Here is a 15,662-nt window from a genome sequence, read left to right on the forward strand (position 1 = left end):
GTTTTGGAGCTGCAGTTGAGTCAGGAAAGTGGTTTGGGAGCAAGGCTGGTGGGGCGGGAATTCCAGGCAGGAGAGGAGCCCCCCGCAGGGACAGCCAGGCGCGGGCCAGCAGTGGCCGCGGCACAGACGGGAGATAGCACAGACCCAGAAGGTGCAGCAAAACATTCAAACACACACACACACACACACACACACACACACACACACACACACACACCCCTTTGATGGATTAGACTGCATACAAAGAATTCTGTGTGCCAAAAAGGATCAGAAGCAAAGCTGCAACAACAACGAGAAACTAAGAAAAATATGTTAGCAATACGTATTAGGAAAGGCTAATATCCCTAACAACACAAGGAACTCCTAAAATCAGTCTGAAAAAGGCCAACAACCCTCATGTTTGTATTCTTTGCAAAGAATATGAACACAGTTCACAACAAGGGAAATTCAAAAGACTCTAAAATGAAAGGATGTCCAGACTCACCCATAAACGATGCAAACCTGCTACAGGTAGAGGGACAGTTATGAGCGCAGAGTCTAAACTCCGGCCTTCTCAAAGCTGAAGTCGAGTCATGGGAGACAGAAAATAAAAAAGCAAGTAAATACAACGCTCACTGTGTCCGACAGTGGTGAGTTTTTTGGAATCAGTGAGGCAGAGAGGGGGACAGGGCGGGGGCAGGGGTGGGCAGCGGCTCTTTTCAATAAAGTGCTTAGCCAGGACCTCAGGGAACCGGTGACATCTGTGCAGGCATGATTGGAGGCAGAGAGCAAGCTTATCAGATATCTGGAAGGAGATTATTTCAGGAAGACGGGCCACCTGGCTACAGCGTTGGGAGCAAGGGGCCAGGAGGGCAGGAGCCAGGTGACAACGGGCCAGGCTGTTACGAGGACGCCAGCTCTGCTCTCAGAGAGATGGAAGCTCTTCCTGAGGGTCTGAGCAGAAGAGTGGCTGCATCCGATAAGCAGGGGGTAAGGGGTGGGGATGAAAGCAGGTGCTGGAGGACCACCCAGGAGGCTTTTGCAACCATCCAGGCCACTGAACGGCTTGATCTGGGGGGATCTGGGCGGTGGTGACGGCTATCAGGATTTATTCATGGATTGGACGTGGGGCAGGAGGAAAGAGGGCAGGACTGCAGGATTCTTGGTTGGGTTCTCTTTACCAAGATGGAGAGGACTGTGGGGAGAGGGTTTGAGACGGAAGATCAGAGGTTTGGATGTAGATGTGTTAAGTTTGGTCTGCCTGGTTGACTTCCAAGTCTAAAGTTCAGAGAGGGGTCCAGACTGGAGGCAATGAATTTGGAAGCCATGGGCACGAAAGAGGTCTTTGAAGCTTGGAGACCGAGCTCTTCTGAGCAGTGACAATGAATAGAGAAGATGGAGCCCTGGGCCTTCACCGTTTGGACGTTGGGGAGACACAGGAGAGCGACCCCGGAGGTTAGGGTGCAGCCAGACGGGTAGGAGGAGGACGCTGTGATCTCCTGGAGGATGAGGTGTTTCAAGGAGATGCCACTTTTCACGCATCAGATCCAAACGTTTATATCAAAGACCCCAGAGTTCCGTCACACACAGACCATGACTGATGGGTGGGCATATAGGGGAAACTGGGAACTGTCACATTGTTAGGGGGTATAAATTGGGTCCACACCTAGGGAAGGCCACATGGCAGTGAATTTTGGAATTACGAATCATGTACACTTTGAACCAGTAATTCTTATTTGTTTGTTTGTTTGCGATACGCGGGCCTCTCACTGCCGTGGCCTCTCCCGTTGCGGAGCACAGGCTCCAGACGCGCAGGCTCAGCTGCCATGGCTCACGGGCCCAGCCGCCCCGCGGCACGTGGGATCCTCCCGGACCGGGGCACGAACCCGCGTCCCCTGCATCGGCAGGCGGACTCTCAACCACTGCGCCACCAGGGAAGCCCCAGTAATTCCTTTTTTTTTTAGAGTTTATTCTAAAGATTTGATCACATATTTGGGGAAATACATGTGTATAGAGTTTTCTTTATAACACTGAGAACAGCCTAGATGTTACATCTAAGTGTTTAATAGGAGGGTCCTTGTCAAATATGTTATGATAGATCCATATGATGGGACATTATGCTACCCCTTCAAAAAGAATAAAGAAATATGTATGTGTATATATTCACCTGCACAGACACACAGATTACATATATATACCTATATAAGGAAGATCTTATATACACATAAAGATTAAAAAAACATATGTATATGTGTGTGTGTGTGTGTATGTATATATACATAGTTTAAAAAGGCAAGGCAAACTGTGTGCTATTTGCTCATGTGTTTTTTTTTTTTTAATTAATTTATTATTTATCTTTGGCTGTGTTGGGTCTTCGTTGCTATGTGCTGGCTTTCTCTAGTTGCGGCGAGCTGGGGCTACTCTTCGTTGCGGTGCACGGGCTTCTCATTGCGGTGGCTTCTCTTATTGCAGAGCGTGGACTCTAGAGCGCAGGCTCAGTAGTTGTGGCTCACGGGCTTAGTTGCTCCGCAGCATGTGGGATCTTCCCGGACCAGGGCTCGAACCCTTATCCCCTTCCTTGGCAGGCAGATTCTTAACCTCTGTGCCACCAGGGAAGTCCCTGCTCATGTGTTTTAAAAGGTGAGGCAGGAGGCTAGAGCCTTGAGAGATGCTGAGGGCACCGCTCTCTCAGGGAGGGGGTAACCGTGGTTGCCCAGTGGGAGGGGCCAAGGAGGCTGGGTGATGGGGAGGGAAAGGTCGTTCTCCGTATACCAGTCTATACTTTTTAAATGTTGAGCCGTGCGACTATATTATCTGTTCAAAAATTAAAATAAGAGGCGTAAAAAGAAAGGGAGAGGTGGACAGGGTTGCGTCCCGAGGGCCTCGTGTGTTTCGGTGATCGTGCCCAACTGGTAGAGGGGAAAGGACTGACTTCCGAGGGCCATCCAGACAAACGTGTCCTCCGTGTGAAAAGCTCATCTTTGAGTATAATTGGGGTGAAGAGGCCGTTTTGTTTCTCGACACAGTGGAGTGAGGAGGGTCTGCTGTTTGTTCCTCGTCTGATCCCAGCCCAGGTGAGTCCCGTGGCCCGTGTTTAGAAGGGTGGCATGGTCACTGGATTCCACAGAGGACGCGAGGGATGCCCCTCCGTCTCACCTGGATTCCCCAGGTGGAGCGCTGGCGGAGGAAGGCACGCCCCCCTCACGCAGTCCATTCACGAAGCATAATGCTGTGGGCGTGGCATCCTTCTGGGTTTTAAGGGTATATTTAAGAGACCTGGTTTATCTACTGTACCTCAGATAGATAAATGGAATGGGATTAAACAGCTCAAAATCCATCTGAAAATAATTCGGCTTTTGCTAATGCCGAATTATTGAAACGTCATGAGGCATTTCTGCGTCTCCATGGAGATTATGGCGTCAGTGCCCACGTGCTGGAGGCACACCCGAACTTCAGACCCCTGGGGTTTGGGGGGCAGAGCGTATAGTTTACAAAACCTGTATATTTTAACACGTTCTATATATACGTTCGTTGGAAAAAATGATCCATATTTTGTTCTCAAGGGACTTTGATGTTGGGACATGAGACCATATTATTTTGAGGTACTTGTAAAACTTGACAAATTGACCTCTTGAGCGAGATCCCAGGTAGACTTGTGTTATTCCATCTTCCAGGAAATAGCTAACTAATTATTAGCTAATTAATAGCTAATAATTTCCCTAACTTGGGAAATCTGAAATAAATTAAAATTATAAATATATATTTCTTTTGCCACCATTTGAAATATTCTACCCTATGATTTTGGTTTCTATTTTCAACACACATAGAAATATTTTTGCACTGGGTATGTTTGTGATAAAAGCGTTTTTTAGGATAGCTAAGTAAATTTGCAGTTGAAAAAGTAATCTTTAGGTATATAAATTTAAGATCAATATGTCTCTTACGGAGTATTTTTTAAAATTATACTTGCTTCTGAAAATCTTGAGCCGTGTGCTACATGGTACATTTTCGATTCAGATCATTTAGATTGGTATAGAAAATCCCATCCAGGATGTTTGAAAGGTCATCTGCTTCATGTTTGGCATGAATAAATGCCGTTTGTTTCCATCAAAGAGGAAATGCTGTCATGTTTCTGACTGAGCCCCCCTTCCCTTCAAGGCAAAGCCTCTTCTTCCTATCTTAGTATTGTATGTATCATGTATTTTAAAATTTTTATTTTATTTTTATGGCTGTTTGGTTTTCATCTAGGTTTATCTGTGATGGGAGGCGGGAAACTTGATAGGACTGGAAATTTCTCTTTACTACATTCCATTATATGCAGTTGCACTAATGTTCTTAGCTAATGTAATTATGTATCATCTTTACACTTCTTTATTAATTTTTTTAAAACATGATAATCTGTCAGCACTACATTCCATCTTTTGTCATTAAGCTTTAAGCCCCTCAAAAACAAACCCTTTAAAATACTTAAGTTGCAGTGTTTTGAAACAATGATTGGAAAATTATGTGAAACAAGCACCTCCCTCTATAAAAAATCTGAGCTGTTTAAATTTTTGAGAGATGACATGGAAAGAAGCAATAAATTTCTAAAACATTGTTCTTTACATAAAAATCAAATAATATACTTTTGTGTGGCCATACCAATTTTTAAAATTTAACCCTGTGGCTATAAGTGGAAAGGTCCACCGTGGGCCCAGGGCCTGGCCTTGTGTTTTGTTTGTGTGGCCTGTGCCTCTGTTCCCTTTAGAGCAGAATGAACTACACTCTCGCAGGAATCACTGACTATGGCCTTTCCATTTGCCCTTCCTCTGCTGTTTGATGACCTACTGTTTATTTCCCTGGTTCTCAAGTTCATTACCAGAAAGGAATTTGAGCATTCCAGAAGAGAATGGTATACATTCTTCTGGTTAACATTCCAGAAGAAAAATAACCCACAGCTCTTTTCTAGAAACACAAACTTGGGGTCACGGAGTCGGAGGAACCTAATTGTAGGGTCTTTGGCACAGAGCAGCCAAGGCGCAAAGACAATCCACTTGACAGAAGAGCAGACCCAGCAGGCCCAGCCAGGGCTGTGCTTGAGATATGGTCGTTTGCTGCTTTCTAGACTTTTCCCCCAAGTTTTAGTTCATGTCTCCAAGCATGTCATTGAATTTGTGTAATATGCCCACAGCCTTCAAACTTTCATGCTTTTGAACATACCATATATATATATATATTTTTTTTTTTTTTTCTCTTTTTTTTTCGGTACGCGGACCTCTCACTGTTGTGGCCTCTCCTGTTGCGGAGCACAGGCTCCGGATGCTCAGGCTCAGCGGCCATCGCTCACGGGCACAGCCGCTCCGCGGCATGTGGGATCCTCCCGGACCCGGGCACGAACCCAGGTCCCCTGCATCGGCAGGCGGACTCTCAACCACTGCGCCACCAGGGAAGCCCCCCACCGTATATTTTGACTGTTAAATGATGTAGCACCGTGAAATTGTATCACGTCATGTTTTTCAAAAGACTGTTTACCTAGCTAGTATGGGTTTTCAAGTGAAGTGTTCTAAAACTTAACGAAGATGTTAATTTCTTTGGCCAGAATTAGCTGTTATCTCTTGCTTCACTTACCGACATGGTCTGGCAACTGCAGTGTCTGCCCTTTTACCAGCTCAGGAGGAGCTGGTTTGGGTGGTTTTCCTGCATCTTCTTATCCTTTTAAGAACTGTAAAGGCTCCACTTAACAGCATTATTACAAGCCTGCCTGTGAGGGCGGCTTCTAGGCACTGCACCTGTGTAGACGGATGGTCCCCATCCCAAAGTGCAGGGCCTGTCACCCTAAAGTATCAGCAACATAGAGAGGCAGGCAAAAGACACATTGGTAACTGGTAAGCAAGGGACATGCCAAAAGTCAGATATTTACTTTGTGTAAGTACAAAGGGATGCTTGCCTGTCTGTGGAATCAATAGTGTAGTTAGTAAGAAGGCGGGAAGCAGAACTAACCTCCCAAAGCTGCCCAGAGGTCCGTCACCACGAGCGACCAGGTCTTATTCCTGAGCAAAGTAATAGGAGGTGCAGGCGTCCTGAGGCCCAGCCTGCACCCCGAGGCCGCGGCTGAGCCATGCTGGCTGCTCCTGGGCCCCGTCTGTGGGGGACAGGCACCCCCAGATCACCTTTCTTTAATCAGAGTTCAGCATTCTTGTCACTCCACTGAGCACACTCTGGCAGGAAATGATAAGAGCTCCCTTTCTTCCTTGTTATGTAAATTTTCAACATAACTGTTTACAATTTTATAATAGGGACAAGGGCAGTCAGCTCTCTCAGAGGAGGTGTTTATTCTCCTCTTCTCTCTACTCACTAAGGAGAAAACACAGAATGGTTGTCCTCAAGTTTTCTGAAATTTCAGCTTTTCTGATTGGTTATTTATTTCTTAAGATTAATCTTTACATTGCCAGTTGTTTGTAATCTATTCTGTAAAGCTTCACTTTGTAATACATAGTCCTTGCATTCCTACAGAATCTCCCTTTCATAGTACGAGTCCTCATACAAAAATCCTAATTTGCTACTGCACCTACAGAGTTCATTTTGGCATTGATTAAAAAAAGCAGAAATTGTACGTGTTCTCACATCGTTGTAATGCTGTTGCCCTATTTGCCACTCTAAGGCCTGTACACTCAGCCATTGTATTCCAGAACAAAGTTATAAAGATTTCTTTCTGAAATGGTTGTCAGTGAGCAGATAATATAAGCACTAGTCCCCTTACCCTGGCTTTCTCCCCATGCTTCTAGAAGTCTGTAGCTTTTTACAGTGTTCAGCACGTGTAAGTAATGGGTCTTAATGGGACTCAACACAGCAGATGGTCAAATGCCCTGTACATGGAGTTTGATCAATACATGTTATTGGCTGACCAATTAGTGTTATTACTTCAAGCATCAGAAATTACTTTCATTATCCAAAATGATGAGACCTTTTGCATCTCAGTGTTATGAATATTGACTACTGATTACAGAAATAGAGAACTGTTGTGAAAAATCCACTTGTTAAAGAAATCTGAGGTAATAGTTCAGTTTTATCTCTTCAAGTAAATATTCCCGATTGTTTCATATTGGAGTCCTTTTTTAAAAAAGGTGAAACTAGAAAGCATTAAAAAATAATCTTGTTCGAGATAGAATAATTTAGAAATAGATATTTGTATATGTGAGCTGGGCCAGTCATTTAAAGAAAAAAAAAAAAAGTAGAATCGTGACTGTCTTGCCCATGTCTGTCTGTCTGTCTCTTCTCTGGCTCCTAACCCCACCACCTTCAAACTGTAACTAAAGAACAAGAAATTTTAAAATGAAAACAACTTAGCTTCTTCGTGGGGGCCAGGGGAAGGAAGGTGGTAACTTAGTCTTAAAGTTTTTAGTTATCTGATTTTCACCATCTACTTTAAAACTCTGCTCTTCAGACAGATGGTTTGACTTACAGGCGGAGAAGAGATGCTGCTTCTAAGTTTCTTAATAAGATAAGGATATTTTCACTGGGCTAATGTTTCTTTGCTGAAAATAATTTGGGAAATTGGGAGAATGTTACTTAACATCTAACCCAGACAGGTTCTTTATATGCACCGTTGATGTGAAGACCTCCTGTGACATGTTAGAATAGATTTCCTGGTAATTTAATATCAAGGGAATAATGCAGTTCGCATCTTGACATATAATCAGATTTCTTTGTTATATTTGGGCAGACCCAGTTCCATGGCATGATCTCATTCTCTCTCCCCTTGTATTCCCTTAGAACAGGGTCAGCGCCTGTCTGATACCCCTGCAGTGTTCTACCTCGCAGTGTAATTATTAGATACACACAACCATCCCAAGAGCTCATATATATTTTTTAACATCTTTATTGGAGTATAATTGCTTTACAATGGTGTGTTAGTTTCTGCTTTATAACAAAGTGAATCAGTTATACATATACATATGTTCCCATATCTCTTCCCTCTTGCTTCTCCCTCCCACCCTATCCCACCCCTGTAGGTGGTCACACAGCACCGAGCTGATCTCCCTGTGCTGTGCGGCTGCTTCCCATTAGCTATCTATTTTAGGTTTGGTAGTGTATATACGTCCATGCCTCTCTCTCACTTTGTCACAGCTTACCCTTCCCCCTCCCCATATCCTCAAGTCCGTTCTCTAGTAGGTCTGTGTCTTTATTCCCGTCTTGCCCCTAGGTTCTTCATGACATTTTTTTTTTCTTAGATTCCATATATATGTGTTAGCATACGGTATTTGTTTTTCTCTTTCTGACTTACTTCACTCTGTATAACAGACTCTAGGTCCATCCACCTCACTACGAATAACTCAATTTCATTTCTTTTTATGGCTGAGTAATATTCCATTGTATATATGTGCCACATCTTCTTTATCCATTCATCAAACACATGAAAGAATGCTCAACATCATTAATCATTAGAGAAATGCAAATCAAAGCTACAATGAGATATATCATCTCACACCGGTCAGAATGGCCATCATCAAAAAATCTAGAAACAATAAATGTTGGAGAAGATGTGGAGAAAAGGGAACACTCTTGCACTGTTGGTGGGAATGTAAATTGATACCGCCACTATGGAGAATAGTATGGAGGTTCCTTAAAAAACTAAATATAGAACTACCATATGACCCAGCAATCCCACTACTGGGCATATACCCTGAGAAAACCATAATTCAAAAAGAGTCATGTACCAAAATGTTCATTGCAGCTTTATTTACAATAGCCAGGACATGGAACCAAGAGCTCATATTAAGGGCTGGGATTCTTGTTTAGAAATAATGCATGATAGTTGGGAAACCTTAGGCCACTGGGCTCAGACAAACCAATATTCAAGTTTTTCTTTACCATTTCCTTGGGAAAGTTCTATAGCCTCTTTCCAAGTTTCCTATATAGTAGGTGTAAAGTGCCTGGTGAGTTGTCTTCTGTTTCCCTTGATCATGTCTTTGGCCTGGACTTTGCATATCACAGGGGAGCAGTGAAAAGTACAATCATGCTGTTTAGATCAAGGTGAGAATCCTTTTTTTTCCTTAAAAATTAAATCAACATATACTACATATAAGTGGATTGGCGGAATGTTTGCAAAGATTAGTCTATAAGTTAATAATATGAAAATTTTTTAAAGAAACAGGTGTGTTATGTAGCAAACCAGACAGTGAAATAAATGATAATGGGACTGATGGTCTTGACCACTTTTTTAAATGTGGGGTTTTATATTTTTAACGTAACTTTTCCATTTTTCAACTAATCACCTTTTTGTGCCTTTTTTTTTTTTTTTTGTGGTACGCAGGCCCCTCACTGTTGTGGCCTCTCCCATTGTGGAGCACAGGCCCCGGACGCGCAGACCCAGCGGCCATGGCCCACGGGCCCAGCCGCTCCGCGGCATGTGGGATCCTCCCGAACCAGGGCACGAACCCTCGTCCCCTGCATCGGCAGACGGACTCCCAACCACCGTGCCACCAGGGAAGCCCCTCTTTGTGCCCATTTTTAAAGAGCTTCATTAATAATACACTTTTCACTTGCCTGTGGACTTTTATTGGGCTATAGATATCTTAAGAGGGGGAGGATAAGGGGGAATTGTCTCACTTTTTCATAGACATGTAGAATATGAGGTTTTTAGACAGCTATACTTGTTTCCTTAAATGCTTCCTCATTTCATCATGGGACTTCCCTGGCCGTCCAGTGGTTAGAACTCCGCACTTTCACTGCCAAGGTTGTGGGTTCCATCCCTGGTCAGGGAACTAAGATCCTGCAAGCTGCGCGGTGTGACCAAAGGAAAAAAAAAAAAGTTTCTCCATTTCATCCTAATCGGTATCATTTTTTATCATCTTGACTGTGTTTCTTCCCTGAGTCCTCAGTCCTTCTCAAGGCAGCCTCTGGCCCTGTGTTCTTCTGAACTTTCTGAAAGCTGCTTTCTTAAAATCTAGGACAGATATTTGTTTGAGCTCGGCATTCCCGCCTTCGGCTGTCCCGTGCTTGTGTTACCTGCAGGTTCTTACCTGTTGGTTGGAGTGAAGCCCCGCGGGGCAGTTCCGGTCACCGTCTCATCACCTTAGTGGTCAGATGGTCAGCAAGGCGAGTTAAGCCAACTGCCTCCAGTGGCGAGAGGCTCCCAAGCATACATCTGGGTGGTTGAAAAAGCCGCCAGTACTATTGTGTCACATCTTTGTGCCAGTATTGAGATTTGTAATAAGAAAGCGTCTCAAAAAGCCCGCTTCTGGTCAGGCAGCTGTATGGTGTGGTCCCACGATAATGTCACAACCATTTCCCTTCCCACGCCCCTCGGAGGCCATACAACTCTATACCTTCTTGTTACACAGAGAGTTACTGCTTCACCTCTTCTCCTGTGTCTCTTCTCTTTCCCGTGTTCCAGTCTAGACGTCCATCTACTGAGCCTCAGTGATGCTTATAAGACCATAATGCTTCCCGACTATCCGAAATAGAAACATTATGAATACTAATGATTGATGTCCTGAAATCCAGATCGTGCTGAAGTATTAAAACTTAAGACCCATCGGGGTCCTACCATTGGGGCCTCATCTGGCCATGTTCTAGGAAGCGGGTCTGAGTCATCACGGCACACGCCAGGGAGTCTCTCAGACCTGATCAGGGAAACATTGTGTGTGTGTGTTTTACTCTAGCAGAAATCCTGGGTTTTAGAACATCATCGCCACCTACTCGTGGTTATTATTTTTTGTCTGTCTATTTTTCCCATCTGTTAAGCCAAGCACATCCAGGAAAGTCAGAACTAGATATGGGGGATGCAGCCCCCCCCCATGTGAGCCAGGCCACACAGCAGTGCGCTGGAGGGGGTTTAGTGACCAAGTTGGGGTGTTGGCAACAGAGAGGCTGAATTAAAGGAGAGTGGTCAGTGTAGTAGTTTCCTAGGCAATGTAATGAATTTTACTAATTACTGTTCTTTTTTGAAACCAGGGAGGTTCTTAAGCCTTAATAGCATGACAGGAATTAGGGCCATAGTTCCTATTAGGAGGGGAAAAAATAGAGAAGAAGGAAGACTAGATCGGCAGCTTACTGTATTTATCCTTTGTGTCAACTCTCCTTCACTGTTTAAAGACACTAAGGAATAAAGTTACTGTCAGTCACGATGTAAAGAGCTGCTCTGAAACGATGTTGCATAGAAAGGGAGTTAGAAATCAGGATGCCCAACTGAACAGTAAAAATGTACGAAAGAACTCCGGAAATGTCTTGTAAAAATTACAGCTGCTCCAACATTATTTGTAATAGCAAAAGATTGGAGACAATGTCCATCAGTGAGGACTGGTTAAATAAATGCTGGCTCATCCACACAATGTGGGAGCCTGTGTAGGTGTTAGAAAAAGAGTGAAGAAGAGCTTGACACACTGGCAGGGAGTGAGCTCCACTACGTAGTTACCTGAGGAGAAAAACCACGGTACAGAGCTGTGTGCGTGGTATGCTGCCTTTGTGCAAGAAAGGGAGGACTGTGGATATGTGAACACATTTGCTTAGATTTTCAAGGAGAAACAAGACAATAAAAGATAAATTTAGGGCTTCCCTGGTGGCGCAGTGGTTGAGAGTCCACCTGCCAATGCAGGGGACACGGGTTCTTGCCCCGGTCCGGGAGGATCCCACATGCCGCGGAGCGGCTGGGCCCGTGAGCCGTGGCCGCTGAGCCTGCGCGTCCGGAGCCTGTGCTCCGCAACGGGAGAGGCCAGAACAGTGAGAGGCCCGCGTACCGCAAAAAAAACCAAACCAAAACAACAACAACAACAAAAAAAGATAAATTTAAAACTAAGAAAAATGTGTAGGGGGAGGGAGGGGTCAGAGTAGAGGAGACCAGGAAGAAAGTAAGATTTACCTGAATGCACCCTGATATATAGTTTGACTTTGGAATCATAAAACAAATTATATCCAAAAAAGCAAAATCACTTCCCACCCGCCACATACGGGGCGGGGTGGGGGGTGGGGAAAGGAAACAAATGAAGGGAATTATACTTTGTTAAGTGACATATCCACATAAAGAAAGTAATTATTCTGACAGACCTTAGAACACAATACTTCTTCTGTACATTCTCAATGAGATACTCTAAGGACAAAAAAAATGCAGAGTTTAAATTGTATTTAGCGGTCTTACTATTGGTTATGTTTGTGTGGCTAAGAATTAAGATTGTCTACCTTGTCTACCTTTCTAAGAGAAAAGAAATAAGCATAAGATTTTTTAAAATTATGTAAAATTCCTGTATATTTAAATTTGAATTAGAAGTATGAATAAGATCTTATTCTTCCCTTAAAAAAAATACTCCGGGCTTCCCTGGTGGCGCAGTGGTTGAGAGTCCGCCTGCCGATGCAGGGGACACGGGTTCGTGCCCCGGTCCGGGAAGATCCCACATGCCGCGGAGCAGCTGGGCCCGTGAGCCATGGCCGCTGAGCCTGCGCGTCCGGAGCCTGTGCTCCGCAACGGGAGAGGCCACAACAGTGAGAGTCCCGCGTACCGCAAAAAAAAAAAAAAAAACAACCTCCATGTACCTGAGATCTGTTCAATATAAAGGCCTAGAAAACAGTGGAAACTCAGTAACAATGCACACTCCTAGCCCCCAGATTGTGGTCTTTAAACACCATTCCCCACTGTAAGAGTCCAGAGGTCCCTGGAGAAATGCCTGGTTCCACGTCTGTGATGAGAAATGTACTTGGTAGGTCTAGAACATCTTGTGCTGGAAAGCAAGGGACATATCAAAGACTAATTAGTGATTTCAGAAGAACCTAGGAACCCACCTGCGGGGTTCCCATTGGCCAGAGATGGGATAAGTGACTGTAGGTGAATATGAAAACTTTCCATGAGTTTTAATGATATTAAACCAGGAAGAGGACTGGCACGCCACTCCTGCCTCAGGCTATTTTGAATGATAATGGGGAATATGCATTGATTATGTAAATTATTCAGAGTTAGAGTTCTTGGGCTTTCTCCCCATCCCCTCCCCTCTACAGTAGGCTTGGGGTCTGACCTCAGATTGACTTTTACTGGGACAGGAGATACATTGCTTTGCATTCTTTTCATCCCTAACTGCCAACATCGTGTCCTTGGCAGAGCTGAAATCTGCCTCTGAGATTCCAAAGACCTGGATTCTGGTCCAGCTGTTCTGCTGCTCCCTCCACAGCCTCAGTGTCTCTGAACCTGGCTGAGCCTCAGACATCTCATCTCTAACGTAAGAATGAGGACGGTCACCTGTGCCCTGCAGCCCTTCCAATCCATGCGCACCCACCTCTAAGACGCCTTCTGCCTCACGGATGCCGTGAATTTCAGTGTTTCCCCCATTGTTACATTCTTAAATAGGCACTTTATGAAATCTCAGTGGAGGTTGGAATCGTTTCAGCTGTACCTAGAAAAGTAAATATTGCCGGCTCATTACCACAGATTGGGTGGGGAAGTAATATCCTTTGTCTTTCTGTTTCTTTCAGCCATGGAATTCCATGAACACTTGCACAGCATAGGCACCAAGGAAGGTCTGAAGGAACGCAAACTGCAAAAAGCTGTGGAGAGCTTTACCTGGAATATTACCATCTTAAAGGTATTTTCCGAGTTGTTTCTGATGCTGGTGATTTTGCATCCTTGTTCAGCATGTTTCTTCCTGTTAGTATACCATTTCCTGCACTGTCCATTACCAGCCACTTGAAGCTATGGCATGGTCACAAAAATCGAAAGAAAACTCTGCTTTCTGGAGAGTCTGCTGTGGGCACAGTAGCTGGGCAGTGCAGCTCCGAGGGAGAACAGGGGACTCGAGCAGTTGGCACCTTGTGGATTCTGCCAAGAAGGGAAAGGATCTGCATTTCGTCCTTAAAGCATCGTAAAGTTCATAAATGCCAGTTGCTACATGTGAAATAGAAAGCATTGATTACAGAGGAATGACTGGGAATTTGAAGATTCTAGTTCTTCAGATTTCATTCAATGCTTTAAAGTATAATCACAGCCTTAATGTCAATATGATCCCAGGGAAAAAGTAGGATAGAATTGTGGGGGGCATAATCAAAAGAAATATGTAAAGGAATTGCTATTTGAAAAAAATTTCCCTTCAAGGGAGAAACCATCTATATCTGTTTGTTTATCTGCTTCCTTCTTTCTTTCTTTTCCTTTCTTTCTGTCTGTCTCTCTCTCCCTCCCTCCCTCCTTCCCTCCTTTCCTTCCATCTTCCTATCTCAGCATGACCATTTGAAAAAATTAACTTTTATTACTTTTATTATAAAAGTATATTTTTTCATTATAGAAAATGTCAAAATAGCATAACCAAAGGTAAACATAGTCCCACCGTCCAGGGTCTTTTGCTGTACATTCTCCCAGTCTTTTTCTCTATGGTATATATAATATGACATGATTTTAAAACTAATGTTATATATGTGCCTTGGAACTTTTTTTGCATTTTGTCTCTCTGATCTTTTCTTTATCTCAGTGTTTGGGACCTTGAATAATAATAACACAGAAACATTATTTCACTCTGGGCCTTGGACAGCTCAATGTAAAATTACTCTCCGGTTCACCCTCCAAACTTTCTTCTCAGTTGAATTCAAAAGACATGATCACAGCTGCCTCTTTTAATTTCTCTGTTCCCCTTCAAGTTAAAAGATCCATCCTGCATCCCTAATTTTCAAAGTAACATATACTCATGTAAAAAAAATTTGGGAAATACATACATGTAGATGATAATAAACTACAATTTAGACAAAAAAAAAAGATCCCTCCTGCAGCTGACAACAGTTTTCTGATTTAATTTAATGAAAAGTCACCCTTTCAGAGCTAGCCAACTTGCACTTTCTCATCTTAAACCCTTACTCATCTTTATAATAAGTCATTTTCTAAACGTCTTCAAATACTTCCCTTCCTACACATGTACTTTTTTTGCATCTCTGGATCTTCTGCTTAGTATTTAACTCTGGTCATTTGCAGTTCAGTAAACAGCAGATAGAAAAATTTACAATGAAGAGGAATTTGGCTTTACAACTTGCTGACTCACTCCCAACCAGAGATGGGGTTGTACACTACCAATTTCCTGCAGACCTCAGGAGAAGATTGCATCGTAGTCTATAGCCCTGTTGGCTTTTATTTTATTATAGGCAAAACAGACTTAGGGAGCAAACTTTTCATCTGTCAGCTATCCTTGCTACTCCATTCTGGTCCAGGAACCAGCAGCCTGGGCCTCACCTGGGAGCTTGTTCACAATGCAGACTCCCGGGCCCTGCCCCAGGCCTGCTGAGTCAGAATCTGCCTTTTTACAAGATCCCGGGGGATTCTTATGCACATTACAGTTTGAGAAGTACTGGGCTAAGAACCCCTGAAAATGGGAGGCTGGCGCACATATTCATGAAAAACAGCTGACATAAAGTAATGGCTCAGGTTTTAGAAACATGAAATTGAACCAAACAGCTACACTGAGGAGACTGTTTTCTTTTGAATTATGTCCAGGAGATAAAATTAGCACCTCAGACTTACGTACATATGGAAACAAACGTATAGAACGGGGTAATAGATCTTTTTAAAATTCCCAGAGTAGTATTTGCTGTAGCTGATGTTTGAGTATGGTAGAACCCAAGCGCTGAGTGGGGAAGAGTTGGAGAGGTCTGTGTGTCTTTTCTGTACAGTAGGAGGGCTTTTTTCATTGCTGCATATTTCTCGGGTTTAAACTTTCTTTAGAAGAATCAGTGCCGGTGGAGTT

At 43.7% G+C, this 15,662-nt stretch overlaps 1 protein-coding gene across 2 annotated transcripts in view; it reads left to right on the plus strand.

Moving 5' to 3' along the window:
- Window positions 1–15,662, plus strand: part of PLCL2 (phospholipase C like 2) — a 195,260-nt gene that overhangs the window by 152,170 nt on the left and 27,428 nt on the right. For both annotated transcript variants that reach the window (XM_029214150.1, XM_029214151.1), the window contains exon 6: window positions 13,417–13,526. In XM_029214150.1, coding sequence (XP_029069983.1) covers window positions 13,417–13,526 — 110 coding nt within the window. The remainder of the gene's footprint in view (window positions 1–13,416; window positions 13,527–15,662) is intronic.

The sequence above is a fragment of the Monodon monoceros genome, unplaced genomic scaffold (assembly GCF_005190385.1).
Source record: "Monodon monoceros isolate NGI ecotype Baffin Bay Population unplaced genomic scaffold, NGI_Narwhal_1 Super_Scaffold_11, whole genome shotgun sequence".
NCBI classification, from domain to species: domain Eukaryota; kingdom Metazoa; phylum Chordata; class Mammalia; order Artiodactyla; family Monodontidae; genus Monodon; species Monodon monoceros.